Source organism: the organism of the source record quoted next, unplaced genomic scaffold (genome assembly GCF_019419815.1).
Source record: "Pyrus x bretschneideri cultivar Hongxiangsu unplaced genomic scaffold, Pyrus_bretschneideri_v1 Contig7, whole genome shotgun sequence".
NCBI lineage: Eukaryota > Viridiplantae > Streptophyta > Magnoliopsida > Rosales > Rosaceae > Pyrus > Pyrus x bretschneideri.
Genome location: NW_025999809.1, coordinates 3,058,368 through 3,078,714, shown reverse-complemented (window position 1 = coordinate 3,078,714; position 20,347 = coordinate 3,058,368). Strand labels below are relative to the sequence as shown.

The 20,347-nt window shown below is 38.2% G+C and overlaps 4 protein-coding genes and 1 long non-coding RNA gene across 13 annotated transcripts; 1 reads left to right on the top strand and 4 right to left on the bottom strand.

Moving 5' to 3' along the window:
- Window positions 1-3,162: 3,162 nt before the first annotated feature.
- LOC103949519 (pentatricopeptide repeat-containing protein At4g38150) lies at window positions 3,163-4,291 on the bottom strand. Its single transcript, XM_009360634.3, has one exon. It carries the CDS (start codon window positions 4,289-4,291, stop codon window positions 3,350-3,352), a length of 942 nt encoding a protein of 313 aa, XP_009358909.2. The 3' UTR covers window positions 3,163-3,349.
- Window positions 4,204-6,388, top strand: LOC103949520 (transcription termination factor MTERF6, chloroplastic/mitochondrial). The gene is made up of 2 exons (XM_048573954.1): window positions 4,204-4,667; window positions 5,204-6,388. The coding sequence occupies exon 2, from the start codon at window positions 5,211-5,213 to the stop codon at window positions 6,198-6,200; it is 990 nt and encodes a 329-aa protein (XP_048429911.1). The 5' UTR covers window positions 4,204-4,667; window positions 5,204-5,210; the 3' UTR covers window positions 6,201-6,388.
- Window positions 6,389-6,622: 234 nt separating this feature from the next.
- On the bottom strand, window positions 6,623-9,827 carry LOC103949612 (probable L-type lectin-domain containing receptor kinase S.5). Its single transcript, XM_048573920.1, is given in 11 exon segments — window positions 6,623-7,040; window positions 7,042-7,106; window positions 7,109-7,296; window positions 7,298-7,338; window positions 7,340-7,425; window positions 7,428-7,526; window positions 7,529-7,663; window positions 7,777-8,172; window positions 8,175-8,799; window positions 8,801-8,933; window positions 9,718-9,827. Coding segments are annotated over 11 exon segments (2,058 nt in total). The 3' UTR covers window positions 6,623-6,860.
- On the bottom strand, window positions 9,711-10,711 carry LOC125472502. Its single transcript, XM_048574073.1, has one exon. It carries the CDS (start codon window positions 10,578-10,580, stop codon window positions 9,855-9,857), a length of 726 nt encoding a protein of 241 aa, XP_048430030.1. The 5' UTR covers window positions 10,581-10,711; the 3' UTR covers window positions 9,711-9,854.
- Window positions 10,712-15,217: 4,506 nt separating this feature from the next.
- Window positions 15,218-20,271, bottom strand: LOC103944652. Of its 9 annotated transcripts, none has more exons than XR_007254338.1 (10): window positions 19,298-20,271; window positions 18,559-18,810; window positions 18,225-18,277; window positions 17,909-17,977; window positions 17,750-17,824; window positions 17,213-17,355; window positions 16,857-16,942; window positions 16,172-16,241; window positions 16,017-16,092; window positions 15,218-15,431 (listed from the first exon to the last, which is right to left on the bottom strand). It is a non-coding gene; the product is annotated as an uncharacterized LOC103944652 (long non-coding RNA). The 9 variants fall into 9 exon arrangements; XR_007254334.1 differs by lacking the exon at window positions 17,909-17,977 and having other exon boundaries at window positions 17,750-17,871; window positions 19,298-19,587; window positions 19,831-20,271; XR_007254333.1 differs by having other exon boundaries at window positions 17,750-17,827; window positions 19,298-20,270.
- Window positions 20,272-20,347: the final 76 nt, after the last annotated feature.

Below are 20,347 nucleotides of genomic sequence, written 5' to 3'. Positions count from 1 at the left end.
TGCGGCCTATGTTTCGAGCCTGACAACATATGGTTTCAAAGAAAACATTACTCTACATAACTTATAAAGAGACATGAGAGAAATTTCATTAAGTCTGTCTGATTAAGCCAACTCTCACTCACGTTAGATAGATCCACCGTGTGAATATAGTAAAATATTCGACCAGTCTGTCTGATTAAACCCTAATGAATTGTTTTTAGTATTTTGGTCCACTAAAGGAATTTGATGATGCTCAAAATCCAAGAAAGATCTGAATAGCTAGATCTCTTCTGGTTTTCCCATATCTGGTATTCAAAGTGGAGGCTAGCCCTCTGTTTAGAGACCTAACATTAGCATAATAAACTCATATTATTTAAAACACCATCTTAATACACACAAAACCAAAGCTCAAATGACTCCGTAATCAGCTCCGTAGCTCAGGTTCAACTTGTTTCCATGTTTAATTAAGGTTAGTCAATGATTATCTGCGCATGATTTACACAAACACCATCATGCTACATGCACTAACTGTTATTCCGACTTCTAAATAACAACCGGTGTTGGATATAATATGTCAAGTTGCTGACTTGTTTTCAATAAATGAGATTTACTGTGGAATCGAATTAAACAAAATGAAATGATGCCGCTTCAATTTTTGTTCTATCAAACTGAAATTTCATTCATAATCCAATCGACGGTGCATCGACCCCATATTGAATACATGGGCTTCTACCAACCTAATCCAAACAAGCTCTTGCACGAGAAACTACAAACTCGCGCTTGAAACTTGTTGATACGAGATGGAGTACTACCACATCAGTTGAAATTTCAAAAGTATTTACCGAAATAACCTATTCTTTTTTTTGTAAGGCCCGCATAGAAATATGCTACTGAAGTGAGTAAAGCTAAAGCAACCATAGTATTTATATCATTTGTGGGTGCGATACAAGTTGGTACCCTAACTCTAAGGACTAAGATTATCGATTTTTCCAAACGACAAACTCATTGGTTAATATGGGGTTATATGAGACGTGCTGCATGTATCCCCTACCCTTAATGGGACAGTTCCCCCTAGTCTTTATCCTTAGGTATGAGTCGTATGACAACATACTACCACTACCTTAAAATACAACATTGGAAAGAAAGAAAGAAAGAAAGAAAGAAACAAACAAACAAAAGCTGACCAAATCACGAAGATCTTACGGAGTATAAAGATTGTCAAAATTTTGCAGAGCCGAGGGGGGTTGACGTTGTTTCTTAGCCGGTGATGTTCTTCCTTCGCAATTTGCTGTCACTTGGAATAAACAATAATCGACCAAGAGAGAGAACATCAACCCCCGGGGCTTTTTGCCATACGCGGTTGCATGTTTTGAGGGCAGTCCAATTGGCGCACACACTACCACTCCCTCCCTCCACAAGGGTTTGGGTTGGCAACAAAATTTAATGCCGCCCAAAGAGTATAATTATGGCAACACAGTGTGAACAATGAATATTATACAAGCTTGGGAGCAGTTTCACGTACCAAAAAAAAAAAAAATGAGAGAGACTTATCCACAATGGGTATGTCAGTGAAAGTCACATACACACTGTTACGCTTACTTTCCCATGTGATAACCTTATCCACAATGGGGTATATCATGTTAACTTGTGCACAGGATAGTACATTATTAATTAGGTATAGGCCACACTGACATCCCCGTTACGAAATTTCCTAAAGAATATTGATTAGCTCCATACATGTACAAAAATCAACTTATTGAAAACACAAACAAAGTATATTCCTTGGATTTTCAATCACTCATTTTGACGTACAGCAAGATACATTTCATTAAAAACAGACAACCTGCTGAAGGGTTTGCACCTGCAACCAAGAGCAGGAATTATCCGGAACTTGCACGATGCACGGTTAAGTATTGGGCTTCCTGACATAAGTTTTAACTGGCCGCAAAGGTAAAATCTTGCACTCAGATAACTAGGAAAAACAATGTATTGCAGATAGAGAAAAAAAAAAAAAAAAAAACCCACATGTAAATGAGAATCATTAGAACTTTGTATCTCTATCTATATGATCGAGCTTCCGCAAATTTAAAAGAAATCTACCACCCGGTACCGTTGCAACTCTATCACAAACTAGAAAACTAGACCAATTTATAAGGATCACCTGTCAAAAGCTCTGTAGCCTTTACAGAGGGGAACTATCTCCATCGATGTTTTCATCTAATCGTCTAGGCACCTATGCAGAACCGTGTCTGTCTTCACAATGCTTCAATAATAACGTAGCAAATTCAACAGGTCAGTTTTATGTTCACCTCTTCATAATACGGACATCACAGCCATTCATAAAGATAGGTCAACTAGGAGTAGTACTAATTACACCATCACAACCTTAGTCACATCCTTAGCTTCACTACCTCCATGGATTATGGATTAATACAAAGTGAAACAAATCTTTGAAGCCATCAATTTACCTAAGTCCTAACTTTAACCTAGAACTGAGGAACTAATATTTTTGCTGCTGCTGCTATTAATACTAATTCAGAGTAATTCCTACTAATTCTAAAACTACCAAATTACATCTACTGCCGTTTTATGATTAATATAAATTCAAGTTGACCCCTCAAGCCACTGATAGATTTACTACTGCTGTCATGATCTCTGTCTTCTCCTCAAGACCCTCTTTCCTTCACTGATACTACTCACATGTACTACCTCCATCACAATCTGTGAACACAAAACTAGCACCAGCATCTCCCCTCCTTAGCCTTTTCAACTATGTTTTCTTCAAAGAGCCAATGAGCATTTTCGATTTTGTCGGAATGATTGACTCAGCAACACAACGGAGTAAAGGCAAACACAACATTAACTATTACAATACATTCTTAAACATCTTTAGCTTGTTAAGTATCAATAAAAACACAACAGGAAGTAGCTATTATGTGAAGTTCTTAGCAAACTTGATCAAGAGCATAAATTAGGCAATCGAACTAAGCAAACTTGATCTAAGTCATAAACCGCGCAATCTAATTGAACTAAGAAAACTTGATCTAGGTCATAAATCCTAGTCTCCGCTAAAAGAGTAGCGTTTTAGTAATCAGAAGTGCCATGATATGTACATTGACAAATGTGAACTGTAAGAAAATATGATAAAAAAGCTTATGCTTAAAGATCCTGGAAAACCATACAAAGCACAAGCAATCGTGACCATTATTAACAGAGTAATTTCCAAGGGTGACATTTATGTTCTTCTCATGCCGCCACTCATACAGTGAGGCAACACGCTTTTAACAAAGCCAATGAAACTCAATCTAAAATGATCAACAGCAGAACAGCAAAACTTACAATTTCTTATACTTCTGATAACCAAGGGAACTCAAAACACTCTTTGCGATTTATTCTTCCCAAAGATAGCTTCCCAAACCCTCGGCGAAAATGGTGCCTTTTTGTCCAAAAACTCTTTAACAGCCTTCTCATTAACCAAATACCCCTTCTGCTTCAACTTCCCAATAACACTCTCAGCTTCTTCCATATCCTTCTCCTTACAAACCATATCAATCAGCCCCACAAAAGTAGTTACATTGGGCGAGTGACCGGCTTCCAACATTTCGCTACAAAATTCAACAGCATCCTCCAACATATTAGCCCGATACAACCCCTGTATCAACACAGTGTAACTAAAAGCATTGGGAACAATCCCATTGCTCTGCATCTTCCTGAAAATTCTCTTAGCATCTTCAAGTTTCTGTGCTTTGCAAAACCCATCAACCACCGCAGTGTATATAACAACCTCAGGAATCGTGCCCTTTTCACGCATCGACCCGAAAAGCTTCATAGCCTCCTGGACCAGCCCATCTTTGCAGAGCCCGTCAAGCATTGCCACGGCATTGGGAATGAGACCAGTCTCCTTCATCTTCTTGAATATCTGGTCCGCTTCTTCGGGCGGCTGTGGCGGCTCGGGAACTTCCTGAGGCTCCTCCCTCTTCGACTTGTCGAGACCCATCTTCAGCTTTTCGAGAAAGCTGCTGTCCTGCAATGGCGGAGAAGAAGGCCTCTCTCTCCTTTTCTCTGAAATGGGCGAGTTTTTGTTGAGAAACTGAAGATTGGAAGTTCGAGGATTTGATGGTCTTTGGCCTCTCAAGGGCCTATTGGGTATGGGCTCCGGCGGCTGTTGCTCCAGTGGTGCTTCCATTTCACCGCCACGATCGGCGGTGGTGCTAAAACGACGTAGCTTCATCGACAAGCTCGTTGATTGGCGAAGAGGGTTAGAAATGGTGGACAATATGTGCTTGGAAACCTGACCCTGAAACGATGGCATCGCCCCGATAAATTCTGATCGATAAAGTTACGAGCTTTGAGTTTCTGATTAGGGTTTAAGGGAGAGTTTAGGGTTTTGGGGTTTCAATTCGAACCGAGAGAGGAGAAAGAGGACTCTCTGATTGTGGCATATACGGCAAAGGATACATTGGTCATTTGAGAAGACAACGAGGGCAAATACGGAATTCGGACTCTAACCCCTGCTTGAAATGGAGAGAGAGGTAAAACCAAGTCCAACAGATAAGGCTTTGGCTTTCTCCTTTGTTAATTCCTCACTGCCACTGCCACTGCCTATGAATTTTCGGCGGCTGCCGGAACAACCGCAAAGTCTCTCCCTTTTTTGCCGTTCCCTTTTGCTGCAACAGATTGAATCATAGGTATGTGACTCTCACTCTGTGTGTATGTTTATATATACATGTATGTATATATTTGCCGAATTCAGAATAGAAATAAGCAATTCTGTGGTGGAGGGGGATTTGAACTCGAGTGCGAGAGGGCGGGCACACTGTCCTGGCCAACTGGCCTAACTGCGCATTTATAATCTGATAGTATTATTCTATGGCAGTGTTTAGGTTGTTAGTTTTTATGACTGCCCATTTACTGATTTTGTTAATTTTCATCCATCTGCTGAATGCGGTTTATTTACGTTATAAACACGTATTAAGTACAAACACTAAAACAACCCATCAGACGGTGTATTAGACTAATCAGATGGTGTAGTATACTCTTGAACTTGAAGAGGTGCTAAAGCGGGCCACGACGATGGTATTTTCAGGTGTTCGTGTTAGTGTTAGTATTGTAGCCGGACCCACTATTGAATGTCGATGTTTACTTGTTACACCAGTAGGTTTCTGGGTTTATATGAACCTGTAAATGTAGCTTGGGCTTGATGTTTTCACACGTTCACTTTCAGGGGGATAATGGAAACCAGCACCACCCAAAATGGTGGTTCTAGTATCATGTGGTTCTTCAGGGATAAAGGTTTTGATGATAAGAGCATTCAAGATATGCTCAAAAAGTGCAAGCGCCTTGAGAACGCGCAAGCAGAAAGAGCCTCCGAGAATTGGGCTTATTTGAAGAGTATTGGCATTCAGGAGAGGAAGCTACCTTTTGTTGTCTCAAAGTGCCCCAAGATACTTACTTTGGCTCTCCACGAGAAGCTCATCCCTACAGTTGAGTGCCTCACCACGCTTGGTACCAAACCCCGTGAAGTTGCGTCTGCCATTGCCAAATTCCCTCACATTCTGTCCCATAGCGTGGAAGAGAAGCTCTGTCCCCTTTTGGGATTCTTTGAGGCTCTGGGAATTCCTCAAAAGCAACTTGGCAAAATGATTTTGCTCAATCCAAGGCTCATCAGCTACAGTATTGAAGCAAAGCTTTCTGAAATCGTGAACTTTCTTGCTAATCTTGGCCTATCCAGAGAAGGAATGATTGGAAAAGTACTGGTAAAGAACCCATTTATCATGGGTTATAGCGTTGACAAAAGACTGCGCCCTACGGCAGAGTTTTTGAAATCAGTAGGTCTCACAGAGCAGGGTCTTCAGACAGTGGTAATGAACTTTCCGGAAGTGTTGTGTAGAGATGTGGACAAGATTCTGAGACCCAATTTCGAATTTCTAAAGAGAAGTGGATTTCAAGATGGACAGATAGCGGCTTTGGTGTCTGGTTATCCACCCATTCTGATCAAGAGCATCCACAACTCTTTAGAACCGAGAATCAGGTACTTGGTAGAGGTTATGGGGAGACGAATTGATGAAGTCGCTGATTATCCTGACTTCTTCCGCCATGGTCTGAAGAAAAGAGTGGAGCGGCGACATAAACTTTTGAAACAGACGACAACTGATTGTAGCTTGAGTGAAATGCTAGACTGTAATCAAAAGAAGTTCGTAACGAAGTTTGGTTTGGTTTGAAGAATAGGCTCAAGGTACTAGAGTTTCATTTTTCTATCCTTCGATAATCGTTTTTCTTGTATTGTAGCTTAGTTTGGCATCGCAATTTCAATATATCAGGTGAATTGAACTTGTATATGGTTCAAGAATCTGGTGGTCATAGAATGACTTGGTCTTAAATACATTTCAATATATATGTCTTTCTTCTATCGAGTGCTATCTGTTAGAAGTTAGAACTTCGAATATTGTTTCATTTCTTCATTTAGGAACTGAAAGATGAAATATTAGGCCATAGTTTGATTTCTGCACGACCAATGAAACTGGCGCTCCTCAATTAACAACTTTTTATGCAGCCTTGGCTGAAAATTACCTAATCTCACGGGTATAACACAATTGATGAAATTAATTGAGAGAGTTTAGGTTCTGAACGAACAATTAATGCTGTAATTTTACTGATTTCAGGTAGAATCTTTAAAAAAATTCTTAGCACAATTAGCAGTCTCGTTAAACATAATATCACGAGGTATTCTAAACAACGGACTTACGTAAAAAACCTCCAATCTTAAAGCAAGAGGAGACTACATACAGTAAGAAAACTCGCTATGGCTGGTTAACCCCGCCTTCCTAGGAGCTTAATAACTAGTCAGGGGATGAGCTGAAGCCACTGCAATGCTATTACATTCAATGTTCTACTGTAACTTAGGAAGACAAGGTAATGCTAGAAAGAATGATGTTAGAAAGTGTAATCTCGGTCTCAGTGCTGCTGTAGGCAGTAGCCACAGAAGGCCACGTGAAAGCGAGCTTGAATGGAGGTACACTAGGGGCCGGCATGGTTCCTGTTCCAGATATGATCTGGCAAACCCGCCTGTATTTGAGGCCTCTCACTAGCAATCAGAGGTGAACATGTCAACCCGAGAAGTAGAAGCTATTTGCTTCATCAAACACATAATCATTTTTTACCCTCTCATCTACGGCTTCTTTGATACGCCCTTCTGAATGCAACATCCACACCCAATCGACCAATGAATACTGCTGGTGTTCATGAACAATCATGATCCCAGGACTTCTACCACACACAATTTCAAGCATCACTGCCCCAAAACCGAACACTTCAGACTGGAGTAGCCTTCCCTGTGTGAAAGCACTCTGGAGCAACATAAGCCCATGGTGCCCGGGACCAGCTAGTTTAGTTCAGCACATGAGTTCCTTTCTTGATCCAAGGCTTGGGCAAGGCCAAACTTTCCAGGCGAGCATTGACATCTTTGTCAAGCAAGTTGTTGCTGGCTTTAAGGTCGCAGTGCACCACTTTTTGATCATACTCATTTTACAGGTAATGCAATGCTGACACACACCAGCTAGGATCTTGCATCGGTGTTTCCAATTCAGTGTATTCTCATCATAAACTTCATGTAGGTGTTTATCAATGGTGTCATTTGGCATGAAATCGTACACTAGAAGAGGCTTCCCTTTCTCATAGCACCATCCTGTACGACAGTATTTGTATTAGAGTAATGAACATGGTTGTCCATACCTATTGATCAAGCTGCATTTACAACAAAAAATTTAGGAAAGGCAGTTAAACTTGAAAATTATATACCTACTAATTGGACAAGCTGTTTGTGGTGAAGGCAGTGAATTATGGTGAGCTCAGCCATGAAATCATCTTTGCCCTTGATGTTGTCCTGAGAAAATTTCTTGACAGCAGTTTCTGCAGAGGTGTTGGTATTTGCATGATCTTTATCATGCAGAGATCCTCTGTAAACAATGCCGAATCCGCCTTGCCCCAGTCTCATGCTCTCATGGAAGTTCTTGGTAGCCTCCTTAAGCTCCTTGTACTTGAACTCCCTAGGCATCCCTGGCAACTTCTTCAGTGTCCCGTGAACATTGGACTCTTCGTTCCTGGTTCTTTTCCTTTTGTTCGCATACCCAAATCCCACCCAAACTGTAGAGAATAGTAGCAAAACCGTTATTGGGACACCAACCCCGACAGCATCTTCAACCAAGTCAAATCTTTTTTAGGGTGCATTTCCTCCACCTTCAGATCCCATTTCAAAACGCAGTTCAGCTGAAGCGCTGAGCTGCCTGTGGAACCAGCAAATCCGAAGCAGGACACCTTTTTCAAGTACTGCCTCAAGTTTATTGTCTCCTTCAAAGGTGGTGTCTCAGGCTTCTTTGGCTGGTTAGTTTGAGAGTGTATAGCCATGTACACTTCGACTGTGGACCTACCGTTGTATTCCACCTGCACGCTGTAGTTGGTGGGTATCTCCGGTGATATCTCAATGCCTAAAGGCTTGAGAGAAACAGTCTTGTCTGATCGTACAGAATTGATGTTGAGTCCAATGTGGTTGTCATCAGGATCAAAATCTTGCTTCTCCATGTCAAATTCAACAGCAACGAAGTGGCCTGTGGCTTGACAATCAGTGCTGGAATTTGCGAGGCCTAGCCACTGCCCCTGACTTTGTCCACGTACATGAATATCCAAACCTATAAGAAAAGCAAACCCCTCACGAGCGTCCCACTCTTTGTCGCTGTAGATGATGATGAGGAAAGTTGAGTTGAATGAGGCATGTCAGAAAGCCATAGTCTGTATTCGGTAAGTTCTATGGTACATGATCCGACAGACTTGTTTTGTTATAGTTCTCGGTGTCTGGGGTTAACTGAAGCGCCCTACCATCAATGGAAGAATGTGGTGTAAAGTGGAAGGTAGTTTGGTCGTTGCAGAAGGCCTCAAGAAAATTGACATACACCAATTTCCTTGTTTGGATTTATAAACATAGAAATTTAGAATTTCTGCGTGGAAAAAAAACTTGGAATTTGGAACCTCCAATTCCCAAGTTCAAATTCCATATAAATAGGTGTCATTTTCCAATTTCCATGATTTAGAGTTTAAAAATAACAAATTCCGTATTCAATTTCATTGTTCTTTTAGTTTAACCAAACAAGAAAATTCACAAATTATAGAAAATAAAATCTCGTTATTTCAATTTCCGTCATTTTGAAATTCCTTAGTAATTTTAAATTTCTTCGTCCAAACATAGGGAGGTTTAAAATTCCGAATTAAGGGAAATTTGGCATTCATTGCGGAACGAACAAGCCAGTTCTATATTTCAAAATGTTAAGCAAGCAAGATCAGAGTTGTAATTTAAGTGATTAAGAATATCAATTCCTCCATTCAAGGCTCAGTGTTTGATTCATGCTCCCCTATTATCACTTGAATGTAGGAGTTCTTTTTCTGTTATCTATGAAGTAAAAGATGCACCATTTCTTTTTCTGTTATCTATGAAGTAAAAGATGCACCATTGGTAATAGAGTGAAGTGATCTTTTCCTTTCAACCTCGTTTTTTTAGTTCCGAAAATTAATATATTGGATTAAGAAATGACAATCCACAAACCTGGAATTAGTCAAGTTAGTTAAAGTCGTGTGCCCTTCTGCACCCAAGTTTAAATCTCTCTCTTAATTCAAATGAATTTAGTGTAAACTATCGCTTGTACAAAAAAAAAGACAATCCATATTTTTTTCACAAATATATCGAAGTACGCAGATATGGACGACACGTAGTCCCAATCATTCACACAGTACTTGGCATTCACATGAAACAAAGTAACAAATACAACACAACAACATGAAGAAACAGAAATACCAAACATGTACTTGTTTTCAATTTTCTGCACTCTCTACTTGGATATGAAACCGCCAATAGCGGCCCCTATCAGAGCGCTAGGATCTCCTAGTATGGCAGAGACAATGATGCGAACAGCGCCACCAGCTATCTCGCAACACTTTCTGACCTTCTCGCCTCTCCCTCCGCCGTGGTGGTTTTTCAGCGTCCCCTTAAGGCTCGGGATCCTAGTCTGCATTTCCCTAACCTTGTTCTTGTCCACATTCAGATACATGGCTTGCCAGCTCTCCACAAGCAACTCCTTCACACATGACACATGAAGATTATACGTCTTGCATTCCGACCTATAACACCAACCACGACCCTTGCCTCCACACCGATGACAAGCGCTCGATAACTTGAGGTACAAGTAAAAGTTGCGCTCACCGTCATCCAGGACTTGTGGGAGGTTGGCACAACAGGGGTGCAGATCAAAACCGCACTTCCTGCAGTGGTACACAAACCCTACAACATCCTTCCTACACGCATCACACACTCTCCTCACAGCGCCCGGTGGTCTGTAAAGAAACTGAAACTCACATTTGTCGTAGAAGGGGTGGGTGATGGTTGGAGGAGCCACAGCACATGCCTTGTGCAAATCAAACTCACATTGCTGGCACTTGTATTTGAGGCCAATTCCGGCTTCTTTGCACCCGTCGCAGTAGAACGGGACCTCGGTGTATTCGATCTTGAGCTTGTGTTTTAGGTGGATGGGATGAGAGATTTCCTTGTCAATCTTCATGGTTTTTTTCCCTCAAAGTTTTCTTGGGTAAATCTCAAGTTTCTGAGTTAGGGATGCTTATATGGAGATTAAAAAGGGAGTTTCAACAGTCCCGTGGCTAAGGTAGAGATTCTTTGCTTAACTTTCAGAAGTGGAGAATAACAAATTGGTTACCTTGATCAAATAATTAGGTGAGGAGAGTTGGAACTTAGAGAGAGGAATCAAATAAAGCATTCCCTTTGGAATCTGATTCTGTGGATGGATGTTGTTTTTTTGGCCATTGCCTGACATATGGGATTAAGATTAGCATTCCTAGTACTGGAGGATATTGACTTAAAACCCTAACAATATTATTAGAAGAACACAATTCGGCTCCTCTTATGTAAAGAATTATTCATCCTTATCTGCAAATCACAGTTTAACACGTGTCCAAAAGTAACTCATTAACTTAAAATGACAAAAACTAGGGTTTATGCACACATGTCAAATAATGATTCTTCTATATGCGGATTCACTTGTATCTCTACACATTGTAAGATCCCACATCGACCAACGGAGAGGGAGTAATGTGCCTTATATGTAGATGCTCCTCTCCCTATAGCACGGGACCCTTTGGAAACTCACTGATTTCGGATTCCATCAGAACTCCAAAGTTAAGTGAGTTTGGGCGAGAGCGGTCCTTGGATGGGTGACCCACTGGGAAGTTCTTGTCTAAGTTCCCAGAAACAAAACCGTGACGGAATGGTAAGCCCAAAGCGGACAATATCGTGCTACGGTGGAACCGGTCTGGGATTTGACAATTTACGATGCCGTGACGGAATGGTAAGCCCAAAGCGGACAATATCGTGCTACGGTGGAACCGGTCTGGGATGTGACAGCGGACAATATCGTGCTACGGTGGAACCGGTCTGGGATGTGACAATTTACGATGATTATATCGTGCTACGGTGGAACCGGTCTGGGATGTGACAATTTACGATGATTTGCTATTATTTTTGTTAACAAACAATTTGGTGAGTTTAAGATTTAAAATGGTGCTTAATGAAGAATCAAAAACTTGTAAATGGGTTTTCACTTGAGGGATAATTCTAGAGTATCAAGGAAGGAATGCTTTTTTTTCTTCAGAGACTAAAATTCATCTCAACTCCCCCAACAGGTGGAAATTAGTGTTTGGATTATTATTCTCCCTTTATCTCTTTGATAAATAAAGGAATTCAAAGCTTGTAAAAGCAGCAGTACGGATTTATTTGGAAGCTTCTTTATTTTTTTAATAAAGACAGAGCAATAAAAGCACATGAGATGGTTTTCTGCCTCCATCACAGGTGGCATGATCACTATGATTTCCAAATTTATGGATATTGTGAGATCTTTGAATAGTTGAAGCTGCCAAGTGTTGGATTGCATCTTTTTTTGTAAAGTATTATTCCATGCTTCCTCTCCAAATCGAAGTTTTTGACTAGAAGACAATTCCTTGTTACTTGTAACAGGAAAAGTTGTGAATCGGAAAAATTGTAAGGAAAGGATATGTATCAGTTAATCTTCTTAATCAAATTCTTGATTTTCAAGCATTAAATTACGAATTGTAACATGAGACTCGTAATTTTTTAATTCAAAAATATGTTAACAAACGAAAAGAGAGTTTTGAATCGAAACGATCTAATAATTCATTACAGGTTAGTATGCTTGAAGATTAACTTGGAAGTAATCGTATCAAGGGTTGCCACTGCCAACTAAAGGCAGTACTGCACGGAAATTCTTCTTGTTTTACCTTTCACTTTCATTATTTGATTCCATATTCTCATTTTTCTTTTTCTTTGTTTTGTAAAACCCTGTACGATTGTGGAAGATTTAAGAGGGATTTTCTATTTTCTTGGGGGAATTAATAAAAAAAAAAAACATTGACAGTGTAAAAAAGAAAATGAAATTGTCAAAAATGACTTATTTTCTTAATCTCAAAATTAAAATAGGATTTAAGAGGGATTTTCTATTTTCTTGAGGGAATTAATAAAAAAAACAGTGACAGTGTAAAAAAGAAAATAAAATTGCTAAAAATGACCTATTTTCTTAATCTCAAAATTAAAATAAGATTTAAGAGGGATTTTCTATTTTCTTGGGGGAATTAATCCAAAAAAACAGTGACAGTGTAAAAAAGAAAATGAAATTGCCAAAAATGGCCTATTTTCTTAATCTCAGAATTAAAATAGGATTTCTCGTATTAAAGATGAAGTACGATTGACTTGATCCTTTTACAGTGTACGTAGACAATAACTTGAAAGTTGATGCAGCCATAAAATTAAATAAAAGTAAATACTGTATCATGTCTCAGAGTCCGAGATAGAACATCGTTGGGATTTGGACTAGTTGCAGATTGTACCATACTTATGATTTTGATTTATAACGTTGACGAGTTCACGAATATGGAGGAGGATTCTCTACCCTTCTAATCTCTCTATTCTTATATGCCCTCCTATTTGAACGATCACAATTAAGTCGCGTCAACATCTTATATTGATTTTTTTATAGAGTTAATAAAATAAAAAACAATGTGTGAGAGGAGAGGATGGAAGGAGATAGAAATATGAGGATGGAGAATCCTCCTCCCACGAATATTTATTCCCTTGTTATTACTTACCTTGTGGCATGCATACACACTCACACAGGCTTATTGTTCTCCTGCTTTTTAAATATTTCTGTGGGCTTGCGTGTCTAAGCTTGTTTTTGGGTTTATCGTGAAAAAAAAAAGAAACTTTTTTAAAAATGAAACTCTTCATTGATTCATGCATCTCATGTTTTATGCACAATGTTTTATAATTGGTATGGGAGTTAAAATTAAACTATAAAGTGTTAGAGAATTCATAAAGAGTTTTATTTTAAGAGTTTCCTTAGCATTCTTTTTTGTTGTATGCAGAAATTCTCTCTTGCACATATTTTTTCAAGAATTAACGTTTGTATTTATTAAAAAAAGTTGATTGGACGGTTTTTTATGAAGAATTTGGTTTGTGAGATTATTAAAAAGTTGAGTGTTTTCGTGTCCAGTTTTTTAAATAATTTGTTTGTGAGATATTTTTTATTAAAGTCAAATAGTTTTTGTAGTAGAATGTGATGGGAAATAAACAAAAAAAGGGTAAAAATATTTTAAAAAGATTTTTATTTCAAATAGTGTGATCAATATAGTCCTTGAAAATAAGTGTCGCAAATCAATGTGATCATTCCATCACAATTCTGTTAAAATTTCTGTTATATGTTAATGTGGCACATAAATTGGTTCCACAAAATTTACGAGCTTTATCACAAATGGTCCCTGAGTCCTTAAAATAGATGCTGCAATCAATATTATCTCTCCATCACAATTTTGTTAAAAACTTTGTTATGTGGTAATAATTAATTAAAAAGGTTGTCATAACACCTTTTCGCACAATGGGATTATCTCAAGACGGAACTCGCCGTTCTCTGTGTCACTAAGATCACCAGCGTAGTGCCCAACATGCTCTCTAAGATTAAGGTTGTGTAGATGTCGATAGCCAAATATTAACAATGAAGTCACATAAGTTGTTGTCAATCCAAGCCATCACAAGGTGGTTTCGATTCAGCTGGTCCGGTTTAGTGGAGGGTGGATGAGTGCCTTGAGATTTTTTTATTTTTTATTTTATTTTATTTTTCCAGAGAAAAGATGGCGAATGCTACCATAGATAGAGGTAGAGGGGTGTGGGTTGAGATCGGAGGTGATTGTGAGACTTGGTTTCTAGGTAGACAACTTTTTTAATTAATTATTAAATGATTAAACCTATTTCTAATTTATTTTTAATTTAATTAGACTTATGAGACCCATTCATGTGTCACATCAGCACATAATATAATTTTAGGAAAACTAATGAAAAATATTTGAAAACTTTGAGTTTTAACCAAAAGGACAAAAATGTGTTGTAAGTAAACAGTACCACGAGTGATTTTTTAGAGTAAAAATTTTCTTAACGTTAAAAGTGAACAGTATCAGGAGTGTTTCATTAAGACGCCCTATAATTTTTGACAAAATTGTGACAGAAGGACCACATTGATTTGAGACACCTATTTCGAGGACTATATTGATTGATTTTCAATTTTAAGGACCATCTTGATATTGTGGGTTAATTTCAAGGACCATCTTGATGGTGTGGGTAAATTTCATGAACCATTTGTGATAATACGACTTATGGAGCCTATTTATGTGTCACATTAGCAAATAACAGAATTATGACATAATGACTTCATTGCTTTGCGACATTATTTTTAGGGATTACATTGATTGATTTTCAATTCCATTGATCATCTTGATAGTTTGGGTCAACTTTAGAGATCACGAGAAAATATGCCCGCGCGTTGCTGCGGGACTTAAAAGTATTAGTCGCTACAGGCATGAATAGTTTCCACACAAAGCAACTAAAAAGACGTAGCACCTAAGAATCAATGAACAATTGGGACATCTTACTCATGTGAGAGTCTCAATCCCTATTGAACAAAAGTCCTATTTCTTCTTCAAATTGAATCGATATCATTGATCAAGCAATTGAACATTCCTACTGGCAAATAATTGACCCAAGAGTTGAGCAGATATATAGGGATTGGAAATAGGGGACGCAATTAAACTATAAAATTAACGAAAGTAAAGGTCAACACAACTCTTCGAATTAAACTATATATCTAATTTACCAGAAAACTTTGTAAAATTGACAGTTTACCTCTTATAAGCACTTATCTTGAGACATCCAAACGTTACAAAAGCAGTAATACAAAGTGAGCACCAATGATACCACACCAGTACAAAGGGCATGTCACTCACCAGCTAATCTAGATTGAAATGATAGGGAAAGAACCTTGAATCAGATCTTCAACCCACTGAGACAGCCCAAATGAATAGAGAAAAACACAATTAATAAACACCGGGGCAAAGAACCTGAGAAGCAGAAACAAACTTCTATGCACAAAAATTTTGTGCAAGTAAACAAACATCCAGTTGTACAGAGACTTTAAATGATCCATGTTTTCTAATATAACTTAAACCCAACCATGAATCTACTTTGTAACTTAACTTAATATACGAAACCACCAATTTAGTCACCTAAAATTCATAACCAACACAGAAAACAACTCCAAATCCTTAAGTTTACACATGTATGAGCCAAAGGACAAGTTTTTACAAAACACTCATCCCACAATATGAAAAAGCAGGTTTAAAATTTTAATTTTTGTATAGAAATAAGCCAAAGGTTCAATTTTTACAGACACGGTCATTTTATACACAATAAGCATACATAAAAACATAAAACTTGACAAAATTTCATTAACTTCTCAACCAATACAAAGAACTCAATGGGTGCTGATGAATGAAAAATAATTCAAAATTGTTTTTACATTTTTATTATTTTCTAAGTTTTTTCACGGAGCCAAATTAAACCGACATGCTTGAAACAAAATTGATACCTGTAAGGCTGGAGACTGCTTTCAAGGCCTTTTTCTTTTCTTTGTCATTATGTAAATCCAATTTCACTACCACCTTCTGCAGAAAGAAAACAATTTTCAATTAACAAATTGTTTTGGGAGAGAAAATGGAAATTCATTAATACAAATACCAATACCAATTTTTGGGATTATTTTCTGATACGCTCGCAACTGAAAGCCTAAAACTCCCAGAAAAATGCCAAGAAGCTGAAGCAGAAAAAAAATCATATTTTTAACAACTAAAATCCAACATCAATTTAATCATAAATGAAGGAAGAAATTAAAATGACACAGAGTGACAAATTAACGAATTGAAAACCCACAAAAAGAAACATAAAATAAAAATAAAAATAGGCAACTGACCTTAAAACAAAGAATAAATACATAGAACAAAGAGAAAAATACCCAAATGAGAGAAAATGAAACAAAGCGAGACAACCATCCCCCAAAACCTGACCTAACGGTACTAAAAACTTTGAAAATAATCCATAGCCTTTTAATCACTACATGTAGGTGACAATATTGAAATCCAATACAAAACTAAGGATTTTCACATGCCACAATATCAACTACCATACATAGTTCTTTAAAAATGAGTATAAACTAACATGTAATCACAACAGCAAACAGCAAAAAAAATCAGAGAACGCAGTATTCTCTCATATTTTCCAATTGGCCGATGCTTATCCAATAATCCAAATATATTCGTATTGAACCATGATTTGGCATCGTAAGTTTCAAGCATATTAATTAAATTTGTAGTAAAAAGTGCAGGCAAATGAAGACCAATGTTCTCTTTCATAATGAAAATTTTATCTCAACCTTATGCTTGCAATGCATCCTTTGCTTCTTTTTTGTCTTCAGCATCTACAGTTCTTTGAGCCGGGTTTTGCAGCGTCTGCATTCACCTATATAGGGTTTAAAAATTTTTTTAGTCAGAGAGTAAGGAGAAACGTAATGAAATGCTCCAAGGGGTAAACCCCAGCAAGCAGTAAAGTATTTTTTAATGCAAAATGGCAATTAGGAGTCATAAGTACCTTAAAAAATACTTTTGAAACGCAAACAGTCCCATATAAGGGTAAGATAATTATTAGAGCGGAGAACAAAGTACTCACTATAAAAGATTTTAGTTCTTTAAGAAAAATAAAGCAGGGTTCAAAAAGGATAATGAAGCATACCAGTAAGTTCGCAATATCAGATAATGATTTCTTTCTTGGCCCAAGATTGAAAATTGATTCTGCCGGCTTCTGAACTAAAGCATTTTGAAGTAGCATTGCACCTTAGGAAGCCACTGAGCTATCCTTCTCCACTTCAGTTGTATCTGAGCAGTTCAAAATGTCATCAGCCATCTCTGATTGTGACAACTCATTCAACTTAATTTGGTTATCATTTATAGCCTAAATCAAACTAAAACTTTATACCGCGAAATCGAGGAAAACTACTTGTGTCTGATTTCATGTCAACACCTCAACTTATATTGCATCCAATTAAACTACTACAACAACATACTGACAAATTGAACATGGAAATTCATATACCATTTGACAATACCAAATCAAGCAATTTCTAAAGACCAGAAATAGATCCTACAAAGCAGAAACCCTACCTAATATGCATTAAAGCGATTAACAAATTCTCGGTGAATCATCATAAAATTAACCCAATTTTTCAATTCCAAAAACAGGAAAGATTAAGAAAGGGTTCTGAGTTCTCACCATAACCAAAATAATCATACTGTTTCAGTTTGAACTTGGGTCGATTTCCGTCATCCGCATTAACAGAAACAGTAACTTCTGTCAGTGCATTCAAGCCACCATAAATCAATTCCTAAAATCAACTGCATATCACAAAGTTACCCAAAAGACACAAAATACCTGAACATTACTACATTAGCTCTCCCTCCACCTCAAAATCAGAAAATTAGAAAATAGAACTTGATAACACTGTACATAGAAAGCAAGGGATCGATAATTTAGGTGGTTTCCCAGGACAATAATGAGCTTGCAGAGATCATATTCATACATAGATGCACAAACCCACAGAGACACTATAGAGACCATTTGATGAAAAAAAAAAATAGAGATGCTCAGAGACTCAACACACACTATTCATAGATCCATGACTTAGAAATTCTCAGATCCGGTTGAAATTAATAAAATAAAATAAAATTTTAGGGATGTGAAAATATACCTCTGATAGCCTGAGCTCCGTTCCCCTGATTCCTTCGCCGGCTTGAGGCAAACCTGAGGAGATCAGCGATTAAAGGATAAGAAAACTGGCGGCCATGGTTTAGTTTTTTGATAGAGAGAGTTCAAGAGAAAAAGAAGAAGGGGATACCCCTTCCCTTCTGAGATCGTCGATAACATCTGAATTACTTAACACCCATACACTACATTTACACACCTACACTAATCAACACTCATAACATATCAATGGTCCAACAATTAAGGAGCTCGAAATTTCTATAAGGGCCAATCAAATCATAAATTAAAATGAAAACATCTAAGTAATTAAGAATTATTACTTGGCTTAGTCGGCTTCTTCTTGTCACTTCAAGGATTATTCAATTCAACCTGATTCGATTAAACTGCATCACCTTGAACTGGTGGCTGGTGAGGGGCTAATGCTCTTCTTCAACTTCTTGCTTTCCCCATAATGACATGTTTGTTTAGGCACTACTCTCATTCCCGCTACTATCACCTGATTCAATCACACATTTGTCCATCCTTCCAGCATCACGCGGTAAACGTCCATGTTCTCTTTCAGCCCTGCGATCCTGAAATTATTTGTACAAAAATAATCATAGATGAGAAATTCAAATCCATGCAGGTAGAAGTAGAACAGGGATAGAAACCTCACTTGCCATAAGAAAAATTTGACATAGAAACGGCACCAATTTGCAGACAAAAAGTTCACGTGAAACCTACACACTTATTAGTTAATCTGATTGTTTCTCGGAAAAAATAGCTTGCAATTATTGACCCAACACAGATTTTGCAGCACTAACTAAGTGAGAATTATAGTTTTATTTACTTGTGACTAAATCTTTCTTGTTTTGTGCTAATTTGTATAGCAGACAGCCAAACAATATATATATAATTATTCAAACAGGTTACGACTCCCAATCAAATCAAATCGTTTCTGGGCTGCTGAACAATTGAGAGCCGAAGCGACTCCTGCATTTGAATGACAGAAAACTCTGCATTCACTCAAACAGAGAAATTGAACTAATAATAACAAAGAGTTGGGATCACGATACTCACCAAGACCAGATCAAAGAGAACATTCTGATCAGCTTTGATCTCGTTGATGAAGTCCGACAAACTTCTTGATAGTCTAATCGCCGCTCTTGCCGACGTCGGTGTTATCGCCGCCTCGACGTTCGACATGCTTCCGGCCGTACTCGATGACCTTGGTGACGATGTGGTTGGTCACATTGGGGAGAGGTATCGCATTATTGGCGTAGTCATCTTCCACCATCTGCTTGATGGTCTGCGACTCCATAGCAATCGCCTCATCGACCTCGAACACCTCGCGGCTAGCGAGACTAAGACTGGCGAGAGAGAATCGGTGAGGGATTTTAGGGAAATTACAAAGTGAGAAAAGGGAGGGATGAGGGAATTTGATGGATGGTTACAGAGAGAGGGGAGAGAAAAAGAGGAAAAGGAAAGGGGAACAACATTTACTAAAAACAGAACTAAAATTAATAGAAATAAATTACTGAAATTAAAACCCAAATTCCAGAAATGAAGAAAAATGGAAACCCAATATGGAAATTAATCGCCTTGGGGAAAACCTTCGTGTGATGGAGGGACTTGTGGATGTCCATGGCGTAGTCGACCGTGCTGGTCATGTTAAGGAGCTCGATCTTGGACTTGAGGATCTGCTCATCTGGATACATCTGATGCTCCTACAGGAACGGGAGGAGGGAAAAAATGAAGAAATTTGCGTTTAGGGATCTGGGTTTGTCGTTGAATACTGGAACGATACGAAGAAATTTGGGTTTGCGGAGAGTAGCAGAAACTGATAATGGCCTCCCGTCCGCCCTACAATCCCCTCACCATCGATCCCAATCAGTTCTGACAATTAAGATGACAAAAGTATCCTCCAAACTTTTAATCCGGGCCGTCCGATCCTAACCCTAGATGGGCATTCCCATCATTTGAACACCCAAAGGGCTGGCCTCATCAACAATTGAGGTAAGCCCAAGCAAACACAGCCCAAAACGAACTAATCCAGCAGCCTTCAGCATAGTGGTAATCTTGTAAATAAATTGAAATGTGGTTCAAAACACTGTTCATATGAATAGTGCC